Raw genomic sequence first — 16920 nt, forward strand, 5'->3', positions numbered from 1 at the left:
CTGTATTGCTGCTCCAATGCCTAGTTTGATTTCTCCAAGTTGCAGAGACCCAAGCTGCAGGCACCTAAGCTCATAGCAATATCACCACACTTTCACTGTAATTAATCAAAGCAACATCAGAAACATTCTCTGTTCACATCTCTGATGAAAAAGTTCCTAACTTCAGTATTTCAGCCAATTTCATTAATCTGGATGTTCCAGAAAGTGTAACCATGCATAGATTTTAACTCCTCATGCAACTCCCATATGCAAAAACCAAACAAACAGGAACTCTGGTCTCATTTGTAGCTTATACAGTTTTGAAAATCAAAGTCAAAAGACATTCATCTGAGAAACACAGTCTGTGATGAAGCTTGGAATTGTCCAAATTTAGTATGAGCACAAAGTTTAATATTAATGACGGTAATGTTTATGAAGAAATATTAGTTTTATTTAAATCTAAACCAAGTTTTATTTAAATAAAACCAAATGAACTAAAAACAGAGCTTGATGTTTTAAAGGTAGTAGTTTGTTTGCAATAATGATGTTAAAGTTTTTTGTTTGGTTGGTTGTTTTTTTTTGTTTGTTTGTTTGTTTGTTTTTAATCTAGCCAAGGATACTAATTCTTAGCAATCAAGCAACTACTTGGGTTCAGAGTTTGTAATTCTACAGAAGTTACAGGTGTAGCATATCGGTATATAGAAGACAGAACAACAATATCATCTTTGTGATATGTAAAAGCACCTCTATTAAATAATAAAAGCAAATTATAAGAATATAAACATTATACGAGGGGAACAAGCAAAAATTAACAGAAGTAACATGTAAGAAGCTCAATATGTATCATCCATACTTTACCAACTGTATTGTGTCATATCACATACTTGTTACTTGTACAATTATGTACAAATACTGTTTGTGTGACATTTTACAATTCTGTATTTAAAAAAAAAAGTGAATAAAAATGATTTGTGATATCCTCATAGTTTTAAATAAAACTCTAAATGAAAAAAATCAGGAAAACCTACATCAAGATTGCATCATCTCTTAAACACAAATAACACAATGGTGATTAACGGTAATATAAAAAAGATCATACCAAAAAAGCAGCAAGACTTCTTGGGGGTGAATCCCAGTCAAAGCAACTGTTAATGTAGTAGGCGGCATTTATGAGCACCATGACACAACGTTTCATGCGGATGAAGTTTCTCAACAGCAGCTGGTAAAAAGGTGAAAGAATTAAAATATTTCAAAACCTCAAAAGCATCAGAAGAGGTTCATGTTTATAATCTCACTGTTAATTTGGTTAGATTGAGAAAAAATAGCACGGTCTAGTTTAAGGTCTATCTCACAGACAGAGAATAGTATTTTAAAATTAGAGAGACTTGGAAGACAGAGAATTTATCTAAACGTATCATTTGCTGAATTTAATTCTAAACTATATACAAATTGTTGTCTTCACACGCACAACTTTATGACAACTGGAGATCTATTTTTAAAAGCCACTTGAGAAATGTCAGATATGATTTTGTTATTAAGATATCAGAGTTTTATTAAACAGGCAAGGCTTTCCCCTTTCTTAGTTACTTAGAAAATTCTGTCCTCGATAAGAAGATGCTGTAGGATGCTAACTTGACATCATGCAAAATCACTGCTGTAAGATCAAATATATTCTTTATATCCAATTTTCCTCCTTCGTAACAACTTCACATGATCACCATGTGTGATTTAAGTGTCTATCAAAGTAACTTTAACTTCATCTCTATCAAAATGAAATATTACAGGGCTAGGTTTAATTCAGAAGATTACCCTTAAATCCACTAAAACAGCAATACACCTGACCAAAAGAAGAGAACAAACCAGTGAATCATTCCTGCATTGAATGGCATATAAAGTGCTGGGTAGGTAAGATGTGCTCTCTCCCAGAACATCTGGATAGTTTGAAATGCTATTGCATTAGTCATATGTAAAGATTCATTTTTATTTTATTTTATTTTCTACATGTGGTATTGTGGTCGGATATTCCACAAAAGCTAAAAGCAAAAACAAACCACCAAGTGGATATTTAAAGTTTACTCCTCTTGCGATCTGCAGAAAGCACAATACCATTTTTAGTTATCAAAGAGGGGAGAAGAATTAATCTTGAATAAGAGGCCTTGTTGGCTTTGCTGGCATAACAGTGAAAAATGCAGGTTTAGTAATCTCTTTACTCCCAAGAGTAAAGAAAGGAATATTTTTTTTAATGAAATATATCTAACAACATATTCTCAATTCATCCAGTAGATAACTTAAATTATACTCAAGCCAGAAGTTTTCTACAAAATAAAATCAGTTTCAAGACTTTTGTCTTTTCACTGCAAACAAAAAAATCCTGTTGCCATGATTCAGTCAAAAGCTCTGTTCTCCCCATATAAAATACATAATTCATGTAACATGAAAAACTGAAACAAAAGTAATTCAAGTGCAGAAAAAAGTAAGATTTGTTTACTATTAAAATTATCAGTGGCAAATAATCATGAAAAAAAAAAAAAAGGAAAAAGAAAAAAGAAATAGGGTCCACACATTTCCTACCCAGATGGCTCTCAAAAGTGATAAGGAGTTTTAGTTTGCTTCCACCTGAGATTCAAACCTTACTCCATGAAGTTGTTCAAAATTTGGCTACATGATGCTGAAAGAGTCTCTACCATGCACAAAAACGGAGATCTTTCAGGTCAAGGTTAACAGCAAAAATTTATGCAAGACTTAGTTTACATGCACCTGCGCTATAATCTGATACGTGTGGAACCTAATGGTTTCAACTGTGTTCTTATTCACATATTTCACGGAAATTAAGCTGCAGTTTATAGAGAAGAGATACAATAAAACCACGTATTTTGTTTCTGCCTCTTCCTACCTATCATATTTTTTTTGTAAACAGGTAATGAAAATGTTATTCTTTACCCTCAGCAGTGCGATACCAGATATTTAGATGTGCACACTCGATATTAAGGCTTTTGGAAAGGATTAGTGTTTCCTTACTCTTTACCTGTTTAGACAGTCTGTTTTCCTCTTCAATGTACTTCTGTTCTTTGGGCATTAAGGTTCGTATGCTGGCTTTCACCTACACATTAAAATGTGTGTCAATATTTCAAGCTTACTCGCTCCTTACTAATAACACATGCTCCGATTTGCAAAAATTACGAAGTTTCAAAGTCACGGCTGCCAAGCCCAGGACACACAGATGTACACAGAGGCAGGGGCTGCTGCTTCGTGCATTAGCAGCAATAGCAGCAGCAGCAACAAAAAGAGTGGGTGTGCCAGGCATTGGCAGAAGAGTATTCTGTGGTATACATCAAGGTTTAGAGAAAATGAGGAATGACAGAAATTCTCTACAAATCGTGAACAAAAGCTTTCATGAAACTGAACTCTTTAGCAGTACAAAAAAGCCAAAGTTAAGACTTACAGCATTAAAAATCACATCTATTTCAAGATAGATGACCCCCTTTGTTGGCCCTGTCAGCTGCTTGTTTTTCAAGACGTAGGCTTTCTGTTCACCATTTTGAATCTGCAGGAAAAGGACATGACAGCCGTCTGTCTCGCGGTCTCCGCTGAATACCCCCCCCCGGTGACCCCTGACCCCCAGCTGCTGAAACTGACAGAGAACCCAAAACAACTGTGGCAAGTCTGACAAGTACCTGTTCATTACCAGGACCGAGTCTGTCAGGAAAAATTAACTATCATGGGATTCAACACGGCCGTGAATGGAGTATGTTAAAATTTTAGTGTTCTTATTACAGACCTTGGTTGAGAAATGACAGACACAGAGCTGCAAATCTTTTTTTTTTTTTTTTTCCCTTCTTCTTCCTCTTTTTTTTTTTTCTTCTTTTTTTTTTTTTTTTTCATTCTCCCCCCTTCAGCAGGAAAAATACAGACTGGTGTGTCAGGTGAATGAAACTTACAGACAGCAGTGGTATCGCAACTTTGCCTAGAAAGTCAGCACTCCGATCGCGGTCCTCATCATAAACTGTCACTTCAAGCACTGAGTGGATGTCTTTAATATTGCTACAGAAGGAAAAGCACACATGGAGGAGAGAAGTCACCTACACCAGCAGTTACCAAGGACAAAAGCTCAAGAGGTTAGCAAAATCAGAAACCGGTGTATGTTTTCCAAGCCACAGCAGAGAACAAAATCCAAGAAAATCAGGCTTCCCTCTGTGTAACCCCAGCACTCTCCAGGAGCTGCAGCGACTGTGCTCTGCAAGGCTTTGCCAGCAGAAGTTTTCTGAAGGATGTTGCTTTAAATTTCCTACCTGGCGTATGTGCTGCGTGAGCTGCAAGGAGAGCCAGCGTGGAGGTGCACTGGGGATTTACCGCGGCAAGCAGCAGGCTGAGAGCCTCACAGCCACCCTGAACACTGCTACCCCTGCAGCAAATCCTACTGCAAACACTGTGCTGTCTGCAGGCTTCTAAATGAAAACAATCATCAGCTACATGAGGCATCCTTGTAAAGAGAATGAGCTCTTTAATTCTAAAATCCTTGCTTAATTACAAACACTCAGCAGTCATTACAACAAATTAGGAACAAGAAATAAGAAATGACGTGTTTTTCAGCTAGTTCTGTTTTTTGCCTGCAAGCTATTAAACACTCCACCACCGTGGACAACAAATGTCGCTGTACATTGTAAACTCTCAAGTGAAAAAAAATCACATTCCTTATGCAGAGAGAAAATACCAAAATTGTTTGAGAGAACTCATCTTTGATCAAACAGCTGATCCAGGAAATACGAATTCAAGCAAAGCACTTCAACTTCACTAAAATATGTGCCTCCAGAGGAAACTGCATTGCTAGTCCAAAATTAAATAACACGTTTGAGGACAAGCAAAATAGTCTATGCAGATATGTGTGTAAGAGAGGGGAAAACTTCCCTTGAAGGTCTTTTGAGTTCTTCTATTTGATTCCTGATTAGTCTTTTGTCCTGTATAAAAGCAGGCAACTCCTTATGCAGAGAACACTGTTGAGCAATGGAGGTTGATTAGTTATCATTTCTATTAATAAATAAATAAAAATAAATTAATGAAGAATTTAGCATGTTTGTACAGATACACAAATGAGAACGATGTTAATAAGCTAATGGGAAGTACAACTATTGTGAGAGTTTTTCTTTTGTTCAGAGTTCATTCCTGAGAGCCAACTGCTGCAGGGTAAGGAAAGCTATGGATGCCAAGTATATGAGTGACAGACTCAGAGGAAAAAAAAAAAAAAAGATTAAAATCTTCATCATAGACTGTGATTTAAGATCAATGGCATAACATCATTTTCACTTATGCTAAAGTGAGATAAGTGTACACAAATTGTACAAAAAAAACCTCTATTATTTTTGCAGTGGATTGTTAGCTGATTAGTAGCAGAGAAACCTGCAGCTGATCAGTTTTCTACTCACTGATGTTACATTGCAACAGGCAGAAAGAAAAAAAAAAAAGGCAACAGAGCAAGACAAATAATATGAACATTTGGTTTGGGCAAGACATTTTTCTACTTTCTCAGAACATTTTACTGTGTTCAAAATTAAACAGGGATTGAAAGAAAAACAAACACACACACAAACAAACAAACAAAAAACAAACAAACAAACAAACAAACACACAAAAAACTGCATCACTTTCCAATAAACTAAGCACTTAAGACCACATTTTGCCCAATAGCAACATTTGACTATTATGACATTATATTATGAGAAGTGCAGTTGGCAAATAGAAATAACAAATGGAAAATTCAAAGACCATAAGAAAAGACCAAAGAAAAGCATGAACGCATTTAAAATTCATTCCTTTATATAGTTTTTGAGTGTTCATTAAGGGTAACAACCACATTTTACTGAAGGTCATAGAATCTTTTTTCCGTCCAAACTTCAGGGCCAAAACCAGAGCAGAAAGCTCTTGAAACTCCACTGAAGATAGCAGAAGTCTGGAATGCTCAGCATTTTTCAATTCTGGTTTACAAAAAACAAACTTACTTTCTTACCTTGTGAATAGTAAATGTTGCCTTTTCTCTACTTTATTTTTCATGTTTTTAACCCTCAGAAAAGCGTGCAGCTGTTTGGTTTAGAAATGGCAGTTGGTTACTGGTTACTTTCACTGGAATTTGAGGTAGGTACCTTTGATTTACACTTACATTCCCTTCAAATAAACAGACAAAACAACACAAAACAAAAGAACCACCATGAAACACTCACAAAACCAAAACACCTACAATGTGAAGATTTTGTTCCATTCTGGATTGAGGTTCTTGTAGATGGTATGTGTCAGCAGTCTGTCATTATTCAGTTCAACTACACAAAATGGGTCACTTTTACCTATGAAGAGAGAATTTGGAACAAATTTCATGAACTGAGAAAATACACCATGAGCAACTTCTAAATCAAATTTTTTTCTAAATTTTAAGTCAATAAAGAATCAATTCAGCTATGTCCTGTAGTCTGCATTTTATTCAAGATCATGATAACAGACTGATCATCCTTGTAATCTATTAAGATTCTTCAGTAAAATAACATTTGTGTGTGTGTATGTGAAGGCAAAAGGAGAGGAGAAAAAAAAATGAAAACAAAAATTGCCATATAGTTTTTTTTCTCATCAAAACCAGCATGTTCCTAAAAGGTGCCAAGCACCCTTCTGAGACGGCTAAGAGAACTTTACTTTAATTGTTCCAAACCTATGTTGACTGTAATGATAACATTATTAGAGCATTTTCACATGTTGGAAAAGTATTACTCCATATTATTTGTAATAACATAGCACCCATGATACTTATCCAAAGATTACTATGCTCTACATGTTTCATGCTGCACAAATCCTTTCCCCCAAATCAAAAAGACTTAAAGACAGTTTCAGATAAAAGCCTAACAAAAGAGAGAAAATGGACAAGTACAATTAAACAATAAGAAAATATCAGCTGGAATGATGGGCTGCAGTCTCAGCACAGCAGAAGTTCAAATGTGGTTAAGCTTTTTGTATACATTAATGCACAATGAAGTAGCTCTGCACATATTTACAAGAAGGTCCCTCAGCGTGAAAGCCACCACAGATAAAAGTATGAAGATGATGCTTTGAAAGTGTAATATGTAGATAATGGAAATGGTAGGATTGACTGATATAGGCATTTTTTTGATTTTTTTCTTCTTTTAATCTAAAGAGAAGGAATGCATAAAAAAAGCATGTGTGTGTGCCCCTAACTGTATGGCAGCTTACGAGTAAAGGTGAGCTGTGATCAGCTACCAACCAAAGAGACAGGAAAAAAAATCACCCAGGCTAAAAGTTTAGTGGGATGACGTAGAAGTTACACTAAGCTTTTTCATAGATATCCACAAAGCCAGGATTTGTATTTGGAAACAAGAAATAAATTAGACATCTGAGTCTCATGTTTAGCATTTGTTTAGCCATGTAAAAAGGGACCTTCCCAAAGAGGGAAGAAGAAAGAAAGAAAGAGGAAAAAGAAAAAAAAAAAAAAAAAAGAAAAGGGGAAAAAAAAAAAAAAAGAGGGAATGATAATATTTAAATTATGATAGTGGTAGCCAGACAGAGAGATCCCTCCTGCTTATTTTGTTTTTATCCAGTAACTGAAAAGAACAATCCAATGCTCATCATTTTGCTGTCCTATCAATTAGCAAAATGAAACTCATAGACAACCATGTATGCTAAAAGCAAATTTAAATATTGTACAATGTCAATTTTCTTTTGTTCTAGCCTAGCTGACTTCTGTGCCTGCTTACCTTTGCCTTTGGCACAGCACACAAGGGCACGCATTATTTTCATTTAAGGCTACAAATACGTTAGTACAAAGGTGGAAAACAAATTGCTACTTCCAGAACCCTAGGAAACTTTGTCAGAAATTAATAACTGAACTGCACACTAGAGAGTAGAGCATTCATGTCTCTGGACTTTCTTCGGATAGCAAAGTTTTTAAAAGTTATGGAGTGTTGGTTTTGGCCATCCACAATCAAATTTAGCACACTATGCAATTGCATTTCACAGCATCTTCAATAATTCCGTCATGCTATGTCATGCATTATAAGGAGACATAAATTGAGTAGTTCAATGGGTCTACATTAATGATATTAGGGAGGCATGTAATTTGTTTCATACCTTATACAAATGACAATGAAATCAATATTTAGACAAAGCTGTCCAGGGGGCAGATCTTCCAAACTGCAATATTGATTCAGACTACATCAGAGGTTAATGTGCATATTATTAACTTTAATGATAAAGAATAATTGTTTTTAATGCATTGTAAATAACAGTTAGAATAGACGTTTACCTTCTCTAGAAAACTCTGTATCTCTGTGTCACTCTCTATCACTGAATCTTTCCCATTAAATGTGAAAAAGGACTAACTCATTAGTCATTAGAGATGAATATATCATGCATCCTGATGTTTTCCTGCTTCATAACAAGCCTAAATAGTTGTAGGTAACTTCAAAAAGTTATTTTCATTTACCTTCTCTAGATTTCAGCATTTGTAAAAAAAAAAAAAAAAAAATCATAAACCACAAGATAGCTAGAGTAACAAGGCAGAACGGACACAAAAGGTGAGCTAGGTGTTATTTTATCTCCTTTTTTTTACAGCATCATCAATCATATTTGCATATGACAGGGAAATGTGATGTGTGCTTCTTAATTGTATACAGATATAGTAAAAATGTACTAGACAGTCTAGAGGTCCTGTCTGTAAAAAAAAGGGGGAAGCATTTAATAGATTAATTTATTTCCTGCATCTATTGACACACACTTTTTCAATGACTCTCTTTATACATTTATATGAATATAAATCCATTTAAGAACACTATATACTATGCATCATTCATCACAGAGGTGCTCAATCAAACCAAAGTCAAATGGTTCTCAGAAATAAAAGAATCCCTCTCATGCTCAGCTTTTCCAATCTCTCCCCTACCCCCTGAAATAAGTTGAAGAGTTTGAGACATCGACAAAAGGAAATATTACGAAATGGTACAAAGGAAGGCCCAAATACATTGGTTACCACATAGAAGTTTCCTTGCAATGAATATCCTTACAAAGGCACACTGCTTTTACCATATGAGGAGGCTATGAAGTTCCCATCTGCAAGGCCCTTCACCATTGCCTATGGGCACTCCTTCCGTATGTTAAAACACTCATAACTAAGCGGGATATCTGAAAGAACACTCTTAGCTGACATGCTAAACATATGGTACGTGCAAATGTTATTTGGATACCAACCCAAATAAGTGAACATGATCCAGAAAGACAAAGCCAGAGAAATGTACAAGTACTTGGTGAAACTCACATCCATCTGTCATCTTTCAAGTTTTCATTATTAGAAAGAACAACTACAATCTTACCTCTCACTGACAGCCATGGCAAGTGTTCCTGCATTGCAAGTGTTTAAAGTAATGGGAACATTCCTAATGAAAGTCTTAAAAGAACATTAAAATATAAAAGACTGCATCTTATGTCTCCTTAGTCTCTAGGACTAAGGAAATCCAAGAATTTACAACATATATTCATCACTGTACTTTTTGAAACCATTACCTTAAGTACAACACATGCTCTAACCAAGCCAACCTCAGACAAATTCTGTCTAGCTAATGCAAGTGGCAATTTAAGGAAAAAAAATAATAATAATAAAATAAATAAATGCTTTTTTTTCATTTTAGTATTAAAGAGTCATGTGTGTTCAGAAATTTGATATCCATCTAGCAGTCCTAAAAGTACACTTTAAAACTTTCAGTTAGACTTGTGCTGCCTAAGCTCAATTACATCAGTCTAAATTATATCATCATCCCATGTATGCTTTTCACTACAAACTGAATCACGACTGTCATAACCTGTCATATGTTAAGAAATTTTACCCAAACCTGTGTGTTTACTGAGCCTGCTCTGTGCCTTTTGAAGGCCTCCAGCTTCTGATTTGAGTACTTTAGAGGTACTTAAGTTTATCGATCAGGATGACATCCACAAACTGCATCCAAATATAGCCCTAAACGTGTGTGCTCCGTGCTGTGCAAGACCATCACCTCTACTTAAGGCATTCACACGTTAAAAGCATGCTCCCAGCTCTACTGAAACCAGCACTTATGATTTTGAGTAATCCCATGACTTCAGTGGGACTAATCACTATTATGCTTGGCACTGTTTGAAGGAATTCGTAAGACAAGTAGGTAATAAAACCAATGAAGTACACCTTCTCAGTAACTGAAATCAAACCTGCAGTAAACCTCAATAAGAAGTCAAACAAATCTCATTAATCCACTTTCTTGCTGTAATGTTTCATGCTTTTTGGACTCTACTTGTAAAGTCCTAAGGGCTCCTAAAATGATGGAAATAAAGTGCTAATTTAAATAATACTCATGGTAGTCTGGAAGAGAAATCAGTTTCTCTTTTGATGGATCTTTCTCACCCTTTTCCCCTCTTTAGTCATTACAGACCCATACTATCTGAGAATTACACCTTGGAGATATTCTACTTCACAATGCAAGCTCTTGCTTAAAAAAAATAAAGAACTCCTTATCTTCTGCAGTCTCCCGCTTTATTCATTAAAACACAGATTGCATCTACTTTGACAGATATCCTTGTTTGTGTTATGCTATATTGCATGTAATGTTTAGACAGTCAGCAAGACTGGAATGCAATCTGAGATTGCTTCGCTTAGATCTACGCAAAGTATTTTACTTCAATCAGCATTGCATTCCTCATGTGGCACACTATAAATGCATTATTTAAAACATATGTCTTTTACCTCTCACCTGGTCTCTCAGAACTACCAGATGCCTCTAGATGAACTGAAAACTCATCACCATCAAAAGCCCAGTTCTACAGCAATGCTTAAGCTGCAAGAGACGTCAATCTGGGACTAAAGAGATCTTAGTTGTTACTTGCTTCAGTACTCTTAGTCCTACATGGTCTAGAAAGTCTTTGTAAGTTTGGAGCTCAGATTCATTACGTGGAGTTCAGAATGCTGGTGACTGGAACAAGACTTCTGCTCCTGCAAATACATACAGTGCTCTTTTTCACCAAAAAAAAGAGACTTAAATAGTGACAATTTGACAATTTTGAATTGGTTCTCAAAATATTTAGAAAATTGAAACAACAAAACCTTAACCTCTAAATTATTTTATCTTTTTTTTTTTTTTTTTAATTTATTTTTTTTCTCAAGTGGCTAGCACCGCATTACCTAACAGATCTGTTGTGTTCTGCATCTAGGAAAGTTGGGGAAATGTCCATTTCACCCACTCACAGACCACTGGATATCCACATTCCTAGATCAGCTCACTTGTTTCGCTGGAACTCATCAGCAAGCATGAAAGATGCCAGGTAACTTGTGGACACTTAAGCACTGATGTCCTAGGTCTGACAGAAATCTATGTGGTGCACCCATCTCAGAGCCATGTGCCACTGCAGATCATCTTCCATGCTTGAGGTCAGCCACAGTCTGTCCAGGATGTCACGTGTAGGGGCAACAAATTCTGCTAAGACAACAGCATGGACTTCACCCCAAATTCAGCTCCCGAAGTACTACTTCCTTAACAACAGATAGAATGATGCAACCAATTCAGATGCTAGTATCTTTTCTATATATATAACTATGAACTTTACCTGAATGTTAGAGCTGTCAAATTGCAATACAATATAATCTGTATTTGTGGGCAAGTTAAACAGATATGCCCTTCAATAGTCTCCGAGGAGCAAAGTTGTCCAATGTTTTTTTGTTTGTTTGTTTGTTTTTATTCTTTGTAGACTGTCTTCCCAGCAAAAATCTTCCCAGTAATTCTTCCAAACAGGGACTTCAGTTCAACATCATTGTACTACTGTGCTCACTTTCTGGCTCCACTTATACACAAATACTTTTCCCTGATAAAAAGCTATCAGACCTTAAATTTACATTTCTTTCCTTCCATGTTTTGTACAACTTCAACTCTGATGTTCTTTCATTATAGAACTGTATTAAATGTAAGCATTTGTCTCCAGAAAACTGCATGCCAGCTCTATGTTATTTTTTATAGGTAATATTGTAAAAAGGGAGACTTAAGTAATCAAACATATGGCAACATCCATATTTTATGCAGTAAGATAATTACCTCCTTTAGACAGGAAAAAAACCACCTGTGCATAGTTACTAACATCATGCTTTTCTGTTTTCAGTCTTTGAGAAATCAGCTTGTAGGAAAGAAAATAAAAAAACAGACCATCAGCCATCACACAATGACTTTTTCTTTCCTGCCATTGAGTCTTACAAGCAGCTATCACTGATTCAATTGGTTTCCAGAGTAGGCTCAAGCCATGAAGTATATGGCAGACCTACCTGTCCCCTGGAAAACTTATTGCACTTCATAAAGATTAACTCCCAAGGGACTTCAGATAGCATGGGGTTAAATCCCTGTGAATCCTGTGGAGACGTTTCTACTGTGGCTATAAAAAGCGTGCATTGATTCAGTATACATCCAGAAAAAAATTCCTAATTTTATTTTTTGTGAAAAGGGAGGGGAGGGGAGGGGAGGAATGGAGCGGAAAGGAAAGGAGCAGAAAGGAAAGGAAAGGAACGAAGCGGAAAGGAATGGAGTGGAGAGGAAAGGAACGGAGCGGAGAGGAAAGGAACAGAGCGGAGAGGAAAGGAACAGAGCGGAGAGGAAAGGAACGGAAAGGAAAGGAAAGGAATGGAGAGGAACGGAGAGGAAAGGAACAGAGAGGAAAGGAGAGGAACGGAGAGGAAAGGAATGGAGCGGAAAGGAGAGGAAAGGAACGGAGCGGAGAGGAAAAACATATGGGAGGTTAAATGTAGATTGGACACTTACTCTAACTTACTTGTTAGAGTAACTTACTCTAACACTTACTTGTTACTAGTCAGTCCATAAAATTATATAAACTGATAGAAATCCAACTTCAGTGTTTGCTAGATTGTAAGTAGACCACATTCCAGACTAAACATTATATGATTTTTTGTATTTTCAAACTACAGTATCAAAACTGAACTAGAATCAGAAAGACTACTAGAGACATTTTGGGTAGTTTCAAGATTCAATAGTAGATTTCAATTCAATTTCTGCTTCTAAAAGTCAAGTTCATAAGACACAATTTCATAAAATTCATCCAAGTTTAACTTGGTTATAAAAGCTGAAATATTGTTTGAATATTTCATAGGTTATTATGGTTCTCCCCTAATGCTGGCCATGCCTGTCCATTACAGACCTAAGTCCCCACAGCCAAAAAATGCCTTTATTTTTTGGGAAGACAAGACAGCCATTTCATGACTCTGGGGGGCAGTGCCACTCATGCAGACGCTAATGTCACTAATGTTGTTCCAAGCTCCCTGCCAGCCAGCTGCCTGCAACAGAGCAGTCAGTCTGACCTTTGGCCAGGAGAAGGAATGGCTCAATAGCATGAGAAGCTGCCTTATCTAATGGATTAAGCACAGGACCCAAGCCAAATGCCAACTTTGACAAGGACTTGCTCTGTGGGCCTTAGCTGAGTCCGTTAACCTTTCTTAGCTTTCCATCTTTAAAATGGAAATGATAAGTCCTCTTCAGCAGTGTTGCAATGGGCTGATTCCATGAATGTTCAAGGCATTCAGTGCAGTGGCAAAACCTTGCTCAACTCATTTCCACAGAATATTTACAGAAAAACGTGGTAATAATCACAAATAATTTCATTGGATTTTTAATTCTAAATGTTATGGTTAATCGAAAATGCCTTTTAAAATCTGAGTTTGCCATTAGTAACCTAAAACTGCTACTTTAATCAGGAAAGAAAAAGGAGTTTTGCAGTACATGATATTGGACTGATGTCTTCAGGCAAAACATATGGAGAAGATTAGGCGAGATTTTATCTACCAGGCAGTAATGTCCATAGATTTCATTACTTTGTGAAGATAATTCAAGTGTATATTGAAGTCTGGTTGCACTAATTGACAGAGCAAATTGACAGAGCAAAAAACATAATTCCGAAGGGCCTTTGAATTTATTCCTTCAATTTTACACGTACAGACTTCCACGCCTTTTTGAATTTAACATTTGTATACATCATTCTGACATTTCTGACATTTGCTAGCATTTAAGAAACAATTTCAAAGAATATTTTTGCACAAAAGGTATTAAGACATCTTAGTAGAACAGATTTTAGAAAACTCATTTACATTCTGCACATCTAGCCACCTTGGTTTCTTCATTCTACTTTCAAATATTTTAATCAAAATTTCAACATGGAATTTTCTTAAAAGAAAGGCTGAATGTCATACATAAAACTTAAAGAAAAAAAAAAAGAAAGAAAAAAAAAAACCTCTCTCATTTTCTATGCTTAGTTGCTGGTCTTCAAAGGAGGAAAAACCAAAACCTGAAATGCTTTTGGCTCTAAACCTAAATATCACCAAGCTCTTTGATATAATCCATCTCAAATACCAGGTTCTGAAACCTCAGTAGTCCCCCCAAAATGCAGAAAATTGATTAATAATGAGGTCAGAAATACAAATAAATTAACTTCTAATGAAGACTGGAGACACAGTAATCAAAGTGTTAAAAATTCATTTCATGCACATCTCATTTGCCTCTTAGCTGATATTTATCACATAATTCTGTGAGAAAGTAGAGGCCTAAGATGCTCCAGATAAATGTCTCAATTAATTGTACAGAGGTAGCCCTCTTTGAGCTGAACCAGAGCTGTGAGCTCTTTATTAAAAGCACTATTCTGTAGCCTGTAACCTTGTTCCTTGACTCCTCTCTAGTTTCCAATTTAAACAAGTCCCCATGCGGCCCGCTCTAAAGGGCTTTGTCTCCCTGTCATTGTTAAGAGAGCCGAGGCATCCTGGAAGTGTGAAATCAGACCTCATGAGCTGAACGGTTCCCCAGGGAACGCCGGACCGCGCAGAAGGTCAAAGTCATGGGCTGGACCATCTGAAAGCGTCTGATCGCCGGTCTGTGACACAGCAAGTGGGGTGGGGGTGGGCGAGAAGCAGGCGAGGGGGCTAGAATGGAGCACGTCTTAATTAAAGCCCAAAGACAGCAAAACAAACTGTTTTCTAGGCAGACTGTCACAAGGAGCTCAGATTTTGCTCTGCTAATGAATCTGAGTTGCTAACTATTATTCTTGAAAATAATGGGACTTGCGCTGACGCTGATAAAACCTGTAGCACATCTTTTCCCACCATGCTTCCTTCTCGTCAGTAACAAGGCAGAGTTTTACATTTTATTTCAGGTTATCAGGAAAAGGATGGAAGGATATGTCCCCAAAAAGGAGAGGCGAACACCGTGAAAATAGCAGGCTTCCCCTCAACCCTACTTATATACAACTTGGCAGCAGAAATTTACTTATTGCTTTAACTGACACTATTTCACTTTGGAAAGGTCTATTGCTGTCCAAGCATCCCATGGCTTGGGTAAACAGAATGTGTATTAATTTCAGAGATCAACTGACATGATGAATCCATCATACCTTATGTTTTACTGCATTATCAGAATATTTCCTCATTTAAAAGACTTCATCATAACCATACAAGCAACTACTCCAGTGCTCTGCAAGCAACCAAACCCTTGAGAAAGGCTGTGTGCCTTCCAGAGAAAACAAAAGAGAGCAAAAAAGTGGGGGAGAGGGAAAAATACAAGTTCTTTTAGCTGAATAGAAGAAAATGTAAACTGTGCTGTCAATAATACAATTTCATTTGTTATAGATGTTTGCTTGTTTGGCAAACATCAGGCAATATTAAAATATAAAATGCAACATTAAAATATAAATATTTTACTTGAAAGAATAGCTGCTGTGACCAAAATTTCCAGCAGAACATGATTTTGTACTGGTGACAACCCCAGAGTTTTGTTTTACCAACAGAAAGACTCTGTGACTGATGTCAAGAGACACCTTAACCAGGGAAGATGTCCTGATAAACCAGCCAGCACACTTCAAGGCCCTGGTTCTGCCAGGTGCCATGTGTTTCAGCACTCCCTGAAGTCAGTGAAATGTTTCAAGCACCCATCAGGAACCTCTCATCTCCTCTGTGGCTCTCACTTTCCCAGGCAAGTCATTTCCATGAAAGTGGGCAGAGTGAAGAGGAGTCTGACTCCGTGTTTTTCTCAGATATTCTTCGAGTTATGGCACATTCAAACAGCACCCCCTTTTCAGATAGATAGTGACCATTTTCTCACCTGCCTGCAGCTTCACTGAAATTTCGGTCTGCCTTGGCATCTTGTTCAGTGCATGTGTGTGTATCTGGGAGTTGCAAAATGAGGCCTTACCCTTAATTTCTTTTTCTTTCTATTTTTTTTTCTCCTCTCTCTCTTTTAAAAATCAGTATTAACCTTAATGATTTGAAATGCAGCGTCCAACACTCGTCTATTAACACAGAAGAAAAAGCTACCCTCAACTATCAACAGTTTATTAGGGGCTTAACTGAAGTGACCTACTGTAGTAGTATTCAGCTGAACAAGACTATGGGCTTTCTCTCTGGAAAGGAGGAGAATTGAGGGTTTCATTAAAAAGTAATTTGTGCTTTTTACTCGTTCATTCAACGGGAGTCTCAATTGCTCTTTATTCACACAGAGTTAATACAGTATTACAATGCTTCTCAATGAATGTATGGTAACAAAAGAAAAATTTCACATTTTGAAAGGAAAAAAAATCTTTGTAACTGTGTAGTAAGACTGATGACTACTTAGAAGATTACAGAAATCTTTTTTCCATCTATGCTTATGTTTAATGATGGAATATTATGGATTTTAAAAATCCATTCAGTCCAAACTAATAAATTTTGATTTATTACTGCATATGAAAAGATTCCTGAAAGTGAAATGGGAAATGTTCAATAGACAGGAAACAAAGCAAATCAGACAGGTACAATACAGGTGTTTCAGCTACTTTTCAGACTCAGGGAAGGGGAAAAGATTAACTGTGAAAAAAAAAGATATATTAGGAAGAGCAAACTACTTCTGGGTTTTTATTCACATA

General features: G+C 36.5%; 1 protein-coding gene across 4 annotated transcripts in view; it reads right to left on the minus strand.

Moving 5' to 3' along the window:
* The window catches only part of MCTP1 (multiple C2 and transmembrane domain containing 1), a 281268-nt gene that overhangs the window by 95935 nt on the left and 168413 nt on the right, over positions 1-16920 (minus strand). For 3 of the 4 annotated variants that reach the window (XR_014319422.1, XM_082784283.1, XM_082784282.1), the window contains 5 exons: positions 6209-6311; positions 3918-4020; positions 3422-3523; positions 3005-3079; positions 1079-1198 (listed from right to left, as the gene is read on the minus strand). Coding sequence is in view for 3 of the 4 variants with exons in the window: in XM_082784283.1 (XP_082640409.1) it covers positions 1079-1198; positions 3005-3079; positions 3422-3523; positions 3918-4020; positions 6209-6311 (503 nt within the window). In the remaining variant the exon portion in view is untranslated. The remainder of the gene's footprint in view (positions 1-1078; positions 1199-3004; positions 3080-3421; positions 3524-3917; positions 4021-6208; positions 6312-16920) is intronic. The other variant, XM_082784284.1, reaches the window with a different exon arrangement.

This window comes from Aythya marila (assembly GCF_965140915.1).
Source record: "Aythya marila genome assembly, chromosome: Z".
Taxonomy (NCBI): domain Eukaryota; kingdom Metazoa; phylum Chordata; class Aves; order Anseriformes; family Anatidae; genus Aythya; species Aythya marila.